The sequence below is a fragment of the Psammomys obesus genome, unplaced genomic scaffold, assembly GCF_907164565.1.
Source record: "Psammomys obesus unplaced genomic scaffold, mPsaObe1.curated_primary_1811, whole genome shotgun sequence".
NCBI lineage: Eukaryota > Metazoa > Chordata > Mammalia > Rodentia > Muridae > Psammomys > Psammomys obesus.
In genome coordinates, this window is record NW_026592510.1 from 24621778 (window position 1) to 24633198 (window position 11421).

General features: G+C 49.0%; 1 protein-coding gene across 2 annotated transcripts in view; it reads left to right on the forward strand.

Annotated features, from left to right (window-relative positions):
* Ms4a15 (membrane spanning 4-domains A15) overlaps positions 1-6988 on the forward strand; it is a 17051-nt gene extending 10063 nt beyond the window's left edge. For both annotated transcript variants that reach the window (XM_055614219.1, XM_055614220.1), the window contains exons 3-7: positions 2837-2959; positions 4966-5022; positions 5619-5711; positions 6024-6137; positions 6872-6988. In XM_055614219.1, the coding sequence (XP_055470194.1) occupies positions 2837-2959; positions 4966-5022; positions 5619-5711; positions 6024-6137; positions 6872-6988 (504 nt within the window). The remainder of the gene's footprint in view (positions 1-2836; positions 2960-4965; positions 5023-5618; positions 5712-6023; positions 6138-6871) is intronic.
* The last annotated feature ends 4433 nt before the right edge of the window (positions 6989-11421 follow it).

Here is an 11421-nt window from a genome sequence, read left to right on the forward strand (position 1 = left end):
GATAGATAGATAGATAGATAGATAGATAGATAGATAGATAGATAGATAGATAGGTAGATAGATAGATGGTGGGTTGGTATATAATTATGATAATATATGATTATGATGATAGATTAGATAGGTCATATAGATAGGTGAAAGACTGATTGATGATAATTTTTTTAAATAGGTGATGGATATATAGGCATGTGGATTGCTAAAAACAAAAGCTTCAAAATCAACTGAAGTCTTTCAGTGTACAAAATAAGGAGTCTCATAATGGTGATTTTGTGCTTGTGTATCGTGGTTCTTTGCCCATAATCATAACAGAGTTAAGTCGGGCCAAGAGCTCATAACGCCAGGCAGCCCTCGGAACCAAGGGATTCAAGCCCCATGCCACAGTGTAAGCAGTGAACTTTCACAGGCCGACATATGTAACGAAGTGGAAAGATCACCCGATTGGCTGCAGCTGGGAGGTTGCCTGCGTGAGAGGGCGCATTTGGCTAATTTGAGTGTGGTCTGATCCTTAGGGTGCCTGTGACTGGATGAGCTCAGCTGTCTGTGTTGGGCTGAACCCCACTGTTTATTTAACATATATGCCCCTGACGTTGGGTTTCTGTTTGTTTCCATACTAAGCCTGCAGTTTGCTGCAGAGGAAGAGACATTAATGGTCTCCTGTCCAATTACACATGCAGATGATATGTGCATACCCATTTTCCCCTGTGAACAATAGAGACAGTCCAAGCAGTGGTGACAATGACAGCTCTGAGAGACGCCTACATCATCTCTTCAAATCCTCGCTTCTCAGCATCACCTTGTGAGCCAGGGACTCCAGTTCTCATTGCACACACTAAGAGCCTAAGGCCTGTCAATATAAGTCACTTGCCCAAGGCCAGGCTGCTGGCAGGTAGGTAGCACCCTGTGACCCGGGACAGCCTGACAGTAGGGTTCTACTTTCAATCCCACGGTTTAGTCATGCCAGGACCTCGAACATCCCAGGACCTGCTGGGATGCAGAACTCCATCCTGAAAGCTTAGTGGATTATAAGATGGCTGAGGATAGCAAATGAGAATAAGACACACACACACACACACACACACACACACACACACACACACGAAACACCATGGCCAAAAACAAGTTGGGGAAGAAAGGGTTTATTTGGCTCACCCTTCCACATTGTAGGCTTATTATTGGAGGAAGTCAAGACAGGAACTCAAATAGGGTAAGAATCTTGAGGCAGGAGCTGATGCAGAGGCCATGGAGGGGTGCTGCTTACTGTCTTGCTTAGCCTAGTTAGAACCCAGGACTACCAGTCCAGGGATAGCACCATCCACGATGGGCTGCCCCCCACACCAATCACTAATTTAAAAAATGCCCTAGCCAGGCATGGTGGCACATTCCTTTAATCCCAGTACTCAGGAAGGGGGAAGCAGGTGGATCTTTGTGAGCTTGATCCAGAATCAAGCCTGGTTTACAAAGCAAGTCCAGGACAACCAAGGCTACACAGAGAAACCCTGTCTCAAAAAATCAAAAAAGAAAGAAAGAAAGAAAGAAAGAAAGAAAGAAAGAAAGAAAGAAAGAAAGAAAAGAAAAGGAAAGAAAATGCCTTACTGACTGCAGCCAGAGAGTCATTTTCTCAGTTCTCTTCATTTCTCTAGTTTGTGTCAAGTTGACACAAAACTAGCCAGCACACTAGCTTTGGAGTCAGCTGGCCATATCTGTGGTTACTGGGTGTCTGTGAGCTCAGTTTCCTGAGCTCCAAAATTAAGATAGTGCTCACATCACTATGTTAAGGTTAAAAAGAGGACAGATCTGAAAATAGCCAGCATAGTGCCACACTGAAAGACTTGCAGAAAGTGTCAGCTGGGGTTCACAGGAGTTATCCCAGTGGCAGGAAAAGATGGTGCTGTTGGCAGTGGGACCCTCCAACCCTCCATCCCCACAGACCCCCATCTCTGCTCCTACCCCCATTGCCCAGGGAAGCTGGAGAGATGGACAGTGGGCAAGGGAGGAGAGAAAGCAACAGAATCCACAAGTTTGTGCCCGTGAATATCCCAGCTCTTAACACTCACGTTAGAAACTGATCTGCAGTCCCCATGACGCCAAGAACGTGACTCTCACTGCTCACAGAGTCAGCATGGGTGGACTGCTGCCTTGGGAATGCTGCCCCCTTGCTCACCATAGGTGCCCCTGTGGGAGTCCCCGAGCTGGAAAGGGGTGCCAGGGCTTGGACACAGGCTGGACTCAAAGATCTTCCCTATAGCTTTCTGCTCAGTTCTGGAATTCATTGCCCACCAAAAAACTGTTTGGAAGGCAATGCAGCAGAACTTACCACAAGGCCACACTAGCCAGAGAGTCCCCACTCTTAGGAAAACTGCCCCACTTCTGGGAATGTTTCAGCAGGGCGCTGGTAAGTAGGAGAAAGAATGGGGTGTGAGGAAGGTAAGAGAGGGCAGGGAGGAAGGAAGATGGAAAGAAAACCAAGTGGAAATTTCAGCCAGTGGAAGCATTTGTGACCCCGACCCCCAGGATGGGCTATTGAAAGATAACAGGAAGAGGGCAAACGAGCTGTTTGGTACCAGAGTGCTGAAAGTCAAGAAACCAAAGGGGGAAAAAAAATCAGAAAAGCAGACTCAGAGCTGTGCTTGACAACTGCAGCCCTAGTCACATGTCCCGCATTGGCCTGGAGCTCCTGCTAGGCTGAGGAGAGCTGGTTCCATCTTGATTTAATGCTCTGGCCTCAGCCTCTTCGGGGATGGGGATCGGGCAGGCGGCCCTCTTGAGAGGCCAGCAGTGGGTAGTGTACAGCTCACAGCCGGAGGTCAGTGGCCTGAGCCATCGCTGCTTCCCACAGACGGTGCAGATCCTGATTGGCCTCATCCACCTTGGCTTCGGCAGCGTCCTCCTCATGGTCCGCCGAGGCCACCTGGGGATGCTCTTCATCGAAGGAGGCGTCCCCTTCTGGGGAGGAGCTTTCGTGAGTGTGGAGTTGCCATCCTTGGCTGGGGGGTGGTCTTGCCCAGGTCACCTCACCTTGTCCCGCTCCCAACATTTTCCTAGCCTTAGCCCATCCTGGGTAAGGGTCTTACTCAGGCCCCAGACTAACCTGGGCAAAATAGTTATCACTCACCCGAAACCTTCATCAAAAACCTCAGCCTGACCCACTCCCAGCAAACAGGCAAAGTTCTACCAGAAACTATGGGTGAGGCCAGTGTCCTAACCACACCTGGGCTACCTGTGTCCTAACCCCACACCCACAGCCCACCATCAGAAACCCCTCAGTTCCCGCTGTGGGGCCTAAGCCTGCCTGAGCCTGAGCAGAAAGTGTCTGAGCCAATCCCTGCCTGAGCCAATCCCTAGGGAGTCTCCCTGCCCTGCGTCCATTCCTCTGGCCATACCCCACTGGAGAACTAAACCAGGGCTTCCTTGTCTGCGCCTGGATGGCAAACAGAGGGGGGGTGTGCGAGGCGGCACTGCTGCCTCTGCCTCCAGCAAAGGTGCCAGTGCCTCTGGTGATGGGGAGCCTCCAGCCGCGTTCAGGAAGCGTAGACTCTGGGACCAGCTTAATGGGTCTGCACTGCAGCTCCACTGTGTATGACAGTGAAGTCCCTTCTGCGTGTCCCAAGCTGTCTCAAGTGGAGTTCAGAGGAGCCAACATTGCTGAAACTCCACAGCTAGAGCTAGGTGGCTGGGGGGACAAGCTCTGAGTCCTGTCTCTAACGGTCCTGGAGTCTAACGCAGGAGTCTTAGGGGGGACTGCCTCAGGAAGAAACAAAGGTAGCACTCTTCTCTCAGCTCCCTCCTGCTTCAAAATCTGTCACAAAATGTGCCCCAGTCAACAAGAGCCTGCTGGTCAGTCTCAGAGGACAGCAGGGTTGTGAGGTCATGTGTAGCTCCATCTCAGTCATTCTCAAAGAGCTTCACAGGGCTGGGGGAGGTGCTAGTTCAGTGTGTAAAGCATGTGCATAGCGAGAATGAGGGCTTGAGTCCTTGTCTCTATCACCCTTTCAAAAGCCAGCCTGGCTTTGTAACCCCAGGGCAGGCGAGATGGAGACAGGCAGCCCTCCCTGGGCTCACTGCTCAGACTCCCCGGCATACTCAGTGAGCCGGAAGCCCATGTTAGAGACCCTATCTCAAAAATGTGTGGGCAGCTCCTGAGGAGGCATGACACCCGGAGGATGACCTTGCTACACAGGCATGAGTACAAACACACACACACACCCTCACATCTGGGGATGCTGCCCGATTGAATATCAGTCCCGTGAGAGAAGGATATCTTCTTTTTTTATTTTATGCTTTGGGGTTATTTTTTGTTTGTTTGTTTGGTTTGGTTTGGTTTGGTTTGGTTTGGTTTTGGTTTTTGGTTTTTGGTTTTTTCATGGCAGGGTTTCTCTGTGTAGCTTTGGCTGTCTTGCACTCTGTAGACCAGGCTGGCCTCAAACTCAGAGAGATCCTCCTGCCTCTGCCTCCCCAATTGCTCGGATTAAAGGTATGCACCACCATGCCCAGCTCCATTTTATGTTCTTGTCACCCAACTGCTACTTGGTAAATATTTGAGGAGTGAATATTATTTAAGGGAAAGTTGAACGACCTAGGTAAACAAAAAATGCATACCTAATAAACTATGGCTTGAAGTCTCAAGCCTCTTTGTGTTTGTTCATTTGAGATAAGGTCTCCATTTGTAGTTCTGGCTGTCTTAGAACTCACTATATAGAGCAGGCAGGCCTTGAATTCACAGATTCACTTGTCTCTGCCTCCCAAGTACTGGATTAAATTAGGCATGTGCCACCATGCCCGAGGGCAGAGGCCTCTTACAGAACCACTAAGATACCTTACAAATACAGGCAAGATGCCAGGCCAGGATGCAGACAAGGAAGCTGATGGTCCTCTACCTGTTATCCGTGTCTTGATGGAACCTAGCTATGAAGCTCCCTGCTCAGCGTTCCAGCCAAAACCTCACTGGGCCCTCTCTTCCCCACACAGTTCATCATCTCCGGGTCCCTCTCGGTAGCAGCTGAGCGGAACCACACCAGTTGCCTGGTAAGTCTGAAAGGAGACAGAGAACCAGGGATGGAGATGGGTGCTACCCAGGCGCCCCCTCCCGTCTGCTCACTCATCTGGCCCATTCAACAAGCATTTCTTGGGGGTTTCCTAAGTGTCCACGGAGGGAATTCAGACACCCACACAAAGAGGAAGAAGATGGGACACTTGCAAAATGCCACCCAAAGTGGATGGTAAGGGTCTAGAGAGAAAGTGTTCAGGGACAGTCAGAGAAAGCAGGTGCAGGAAAAGTCCCCAGGAGAATAGCCACCAAGTTGTCTCCGTGGGTGGGCCTGGGCCTGGATTAAGGTAAATTGGGAGATTAGACACCTGTTGCAAACCTGGCTCAGGAAAGCCACCAACAGGGTCAGGCCTCCTCCCCAGCAGCTCCCAAGAGGGTGGAAGAAGCAAAGGGAGATGTCGGGTCCTCTTCCTGGGGTCACAGGGAAGGAAAAGAGAAAGATGAGTGGGGAAAGGAAAACCCAGCCTCATGCAAGGCCCCAAGCCCCAAAGCCATGAGAGGGAGGGTGCAGGCTGGGCACAGTTAGTGTCCCTCCTCCTCTCTCCTCTTCTTGGTGCTCCTTTTCCTCCAACAGGTGAGGAGCAGTCTGGGAACCAACATCCTCAGTGCCATGGCAGCCTTCGCAGGAACAGCCATTCTGCTCATGGACTTTGGTGTTACTAACTGGGTGTGTTGGCAGACATTCCCAGGGGGGGACAAACCTGGAAAGACGAGGGATTCCCGAAGCCAGGACAGCCCAACAGTCCGCAGCCCTGGGCTATTTACAGAGCTCCAATAGACCTCATGAGTGTACTAACGTTAGGACACAGCCCAAGATCAGGTGTGGGGGGAAGGGAGATGAAGACTGATAGAATGGAAGCGGGGAGGCTGGGGCTGGAGTCAGGAAGGCAGGATCCAGGTACGCCTCTGCCTCTTGCCTGAGGGGGGTCCTTTACTTTTAAACTCTCAGTATGCCTTGACTGTGGCTTTGGGTCCCCAGGATGTGGGCAGGGGCTACCTTGCCGTGTTGACCATCTTCACCATCCTGGAGTTCTTCATCGCTGTCATTGCCACCCACTTTGGGTGCCAAGCCACCCGTGCCCAAACTAACGCAGTGAGTACTGACACCAGCCTGCTCTCTAGGAAGAGCCTGTGCCTCCCTTCCACTTCCCCTTTGGGGCTGAGCTGTGATGAGGGCCTCAAGTTATGAACGGGACTATTCACCTTTGGCCACAGGGGGGCGCGTCAACATTAGCGAAAGAGCTGAGATCCTTCCAGGACAGGGTTGGGGTGGGCGAGGGATGCACCTTGCACAGAGGTGTCGACAAACTGGGAACAGGTGGGCACATCAGAAAAGGCAGCATGCCTCGGTGGAAGTTAAGCTCATTTTTTCTGGGGAAAAGTGGGCAGAGGCGGGAGGGGGGCGACAAAAAGGGTGGGAAGAGGGGGTACTGAGAGCACAAAGGCTTGCCTGAGCAGGAAAATGCAGCCAAGGGCTGGCGGGTGCCTTTTAAAGGTTGGAGCAGCGGCATGAACTAGATTCAAGGCGCCCAGTGAATGGCTAATGGTTTTGGAAGGGACCAGTGCAGTGTTCAGGCAAGAGCTATAGAAGCCCCGAACTCAACAAGGACTGTCCAGAGAGGAAACAGCAGCCGACTAGCCCCTAAAACAATATGAGGTTTTGTCTACTTTGCTGGCTGCATGTGTCCAAGTCCTGGATTACAACCCTAGAAAATGTTTCCGTTCTAAGGCGCTGTTTTCCGAGTGCCCACAGGGGGGCACTATTGCAACACTCGCGGAAGACCGCAGAGCCTCCCGGGATATGGGTTTGTTTTTGTTTCTTTGCAGTCTGTGATTTTCCTACCCAACGCCTTCGGCACGGATTTCAGCATCCCCAGCCCAGCAGTGTCTCCGCCCCCTGCCTATGACAATGTCGCGTATGTGCCCAAGGAATCCTCGGAGTAGTACGTTGCAGCTTCTGCAGGTTGGAGTCCAGGCTCACTCGACCCAGCGTCTCCATCCTCACCTTGTTGGTTCTCAGGCCGGCTTTCCTCAACGAGGAAAAGCCACACGCACCGTGTCACCGTCCCATCCGTTTCCCATTTCCTCCAGTAGTGTCTTTCCGGAAAAGACGTGTCCTGGTGTCCAGGGTGTGTGTCCCTAAGCACCACCCCACCCCTAGCCCTGTCACCTGACTGACGTACGTGTCCTCTGGGCTCCTCTGCCCTGTCCTCTACTCATCGTGAGAAATCTTGGCTTCACAGAGGTTTCACGGGTTTGCCTTCAAGGCGGTCATCAAGCACAGAGAACTCAGAATGTGCCAGAACAGACTGGCGTTTCAGGGGCACAGAGCTCTGGCCCTACCACACGGCAAGGCAGTGGACCTGACCTCTAGGCTCCTGGCCCCCAAGACCAGCTCTGTCCTTTGTCATCTGCTGTTACATCTTTTTCCCACCTGGAAACTAAAGTGTTAAATAAACTAGATAACATTAAGCCAATCCAACACCCCTTGGCTCCCTGGTATCCTTGGACCTAAGCCAGACATTGCCCTTTTCTTTATTTGTCATAGGAGATTCGTCATGACTCTGGCCCTGCCCACCTAGCAGGACAAAGGGGCTGCAGAGGCAACTGAGCCAGCTCTTGCACCCAGTTCATCATCGATAGGGGCACAGGGAAAGTGGCCTCGCTGACCCTCCTATACCTTTCAGCACGCCATACCCTACACCTGCCTGAAAAACAAGAGTACCCCTGAGAGTTACCATGAGAACAGGTTTGGGTCCCCATAAAAATAAAGAGACACCTTCAGCCCGGTGTTCATAGGCCCTGGCATGTGGCTTGTTTCATCCGTACTCTGGGGAAAAATAAACAGCATGGCTTAGATTTTTAGGTTGGTCTCGGTGTGGTGGCTTTTGCTGTTTAAGCTTGGGTCTTCTGAGGGCTGTCCATGGTTAAGCAGAGGTTCGGCATGGCCCCCACCCCACCCCCAAGAGCAAGCAGGAAGTAACTTCTTGCAGCCAGGGACATCTCCGTGCCTTGACTTCCATGATGATCACATGGGCAACTACATATATGAAAACTGACTTAAGTGGCGTCGGAGGAGGTGGCTCAGTGGTTAAGGACCTGAATCTGGTTGCTTGGCATGCACATAGGAAGCTGGGCACAGTGACACATGTCTGTAATCTAGCACTGCAGAGGCAAAGATAGGAGGAGCCCTGGGCTTGCATGGCCAGCAAATCTACCTGAATCCGTGAGCTCCGGGTTCAGTGAGAAACACTGGTTTGAAAAGCAAGATGGGCAAGAGGAAGAGCCAAGGAAGCCTTAGGAAGCTTGAACTTAGCGTGTAGCACTTTTCAAACACAGTCAGTATGTGAATGCATGATGACATTGCATAACGCGCAGAACTTACATGCTCGCTCACCAGACTCTGACATTAATCCCGAATTCTAACCAAGCAGGTCAAAGTCTTAGCAGATTTGCCCAGGCTCCCACTGTTTCACAGTTGGATGCCTGTGTTCTGACCTACCTGGATGCTCATTACATCATTAGCTTTGCGCCTTTCCCAGTATTCCGTGAAGTAATCTCCCATAATTCCCTTCCAGCTTCCTCATATCTAGATTGAGGACTCAGAATCTACAATAACTGCAACCAAGGTTATGCTGAGACACATTTGAATAAGAGATCTCAAAACGCCATCTGGCAATGGGCATGTCTGTTTCGGGACAATGAACAAAGGTTCTGGATAGAAATCCAAGAGAAAACTAGGTCCAAATAATCGAAGAACTTGTGTCAGTGTCTCTTCAATAGTTTCTGTTGAAGAATCCCAGCATGCACACCTCAGGGAGCTCCATCTTTACAAAGGACGCTGCAGCAATCTATTATCAAATGTCCAAGGATTATAACTTTTAACCTAAAGGCCGGAGATTTATTCACCTCACCATTCTGGAGACTGAAGGTCAAAGGTCACCTATGGTGGTGGCCCTCTGGCAGAGTCTAAAGGTGGCAAAAAGCATTACATGGCGAAAGACAAAAAGGTGATGCATGCATTTCCGATATCTCTGTTTTTGCTAAAGCTAAACTAGGATTCGTTTATGGGGCCTCACTCTGGTACCCTTCTGCTCCTCATCACATCCCAATGCTTCACTTCCCTCAGCTGACCACTGCTGTCCGGCTGTTTCTGCTTGCTGACAAGGAGGGTGGCACCTCACTATCACCCAGGGGCTCTTACTTAGCTCCCTATTTGGTCATTCCACAGTTGTTGAGACTGTACTTAATAATCAAAGGGGGTTGCACAAGGAAACCCTTGGCTTATTCCCACAATGAATCAGTTCTGCCCAGTAAGGTAAAAAGGTTTTTTTTTAATTTACTTTTTTTTTAAGATCTACTTGTTTATTATCTATACAATGTTCTGTCTGCATGTGTGCCTGCGTGCCAGCAGAGGGCACCAGATCTCATTATAGATGGTTGTGAGCCACCATGTGGTTGCTGGGAATTGAACTCAGGACCTTTGGAAGAACAGCCAGTGCTCTTAAACTGCTAAGCCATCTATCCAGCCCTTAAAAAGTATTTTTAAAAGGTGGATTCTTGTTTTTTTCTTTAAACATCACTAGCCTTGCCTGTTCTTTATTGTCACGCAAATAGAGTTATATTGTATATGTATGTATATATGTGTGTGTGTCTTTTTGTCTGTCTCCTTTTACTGAATAAAATATGTTAGAGATTTATCTGTAGGACCTTATATTTTCTTTTTTGTTGTTGGGTTTTGGTTTGGGTTTTTTTTTGTTTTGTTTTGTTGTGGTTGTTGTAGGGGTTTGGGTTTTTTTTTTTTTTTTTTTTGGAATTTCAATAGCTTTTTTTTAATTTTTTTATTTTTCTTATTAGTTACATTTTTTTAACTCTGTATCCCAGCTGTATCCCACTCCCTTGTTGTAGCTTTTTGTTGTTATTTTGTCAAGACAGGGTTTCTCTGTGTAACCCTGGCTTACTGGAACTCACTTTGTAAAGCAGACTGGCCTCGAACTCACAGAGATCCACCTGCCTCTGGCTCCTGAGTGCTAGGATTAAGGACATGCCACCGCCATCCCACAACATCTTATACTTTCATTTTATTATTTTAATACTGTAAACATTTTGTTTTATTCTATCACTTTCATTGATTTAACCGTTGTTGGATAACTAGGTTAATTCCTCTTTGGGGCATCATCAATAAAACAATCTTTCTTGAACGCACACACACACACAAAGAAAAGTAGGTGGGTGGTGGTGCATGCCTTTAAGCCCAGCACTCGGGAGGCCGAGGCCGACGGATCTCTGTGAGTTCTAGGCCAGCCTGGCCTACAGAGTGAGTTCCAGGATAGCCAAGGCTACACAGAGATACTTTGTCCCAAAAAAAAACCCAAAAATTTTTAAAAAGACAGAAAAGAAAAGTAAGATGGAGAATAATTGACGACAACAACCAACCTTGACCTCTGGCTTCAACATGTTCATGTGTACATGCTCACACATACACACAAACATACACCATAAACACACATGCACAGATGAAGGGATATGCACACACACACAAATCCACACAAATTGGACAGCTTGGAGCTACACATTGACTGTCTTACCATGTCCATGCCAAGACCCACACATGTCCTCGATGGGTGAGTCCCTTCTTTGAGTCACACGGGCTGCACGCTTGGAGGCAGTTGGACTTCACTCTCAGGGCTTCCAGTTACTTGTGGTCACATGACTTTAACTTTTAAACCCATGTCTTTTCAAGATAAACACTAACCAAGGTGACAGTATGTCTCTGGTGGCAAGAGTCTTGCTTGCCATCAGAGATCACGGTCAACCAAGAACTAAGGATAGCCCTGGCTAGCTTTGGAAGAGAGATGGGAAAGGGGGTCATTTGTGCTAATCTCTACTATTGTGGGTACTTGGACTATTTTGAAGGATTCTTAAAGGGGCTAACAAGATGGCTCAGAAGCTAAAGTAACATAAGTGAAAACTGCACAATCTGGCAATATCAGTTCAATCCTCGGCACCCAGGTTAGGGTGGGAAGAACAAATTTGACAAAGTTGTCTTCTGACCTACAATGCACACACACACACACATAAAAAAAATTTGAAAATTTTAATAATCCAATCAATCATGTGATTCCACCAATATGACAAATGCCTTCCATCAGTCCTGCTCCACAAGTTGTCTGAACCGTCAAGATTGCAACATTAACTGTCTCAGCAGTTGAAGGGAGACTAAGGAAGGATCCAGACCTGCTTGGGTCTGGAAGTGGGATGGTTTTGAAGGATCTAATCCATACATGCAGCCTTAAACAGCTGAGGGAGAGAGCAAGGGGCAGGCCCATGAAGGAAAAGAGCCAAAGTCTAAAGCCATAAAGATGTTCTGATTTCCA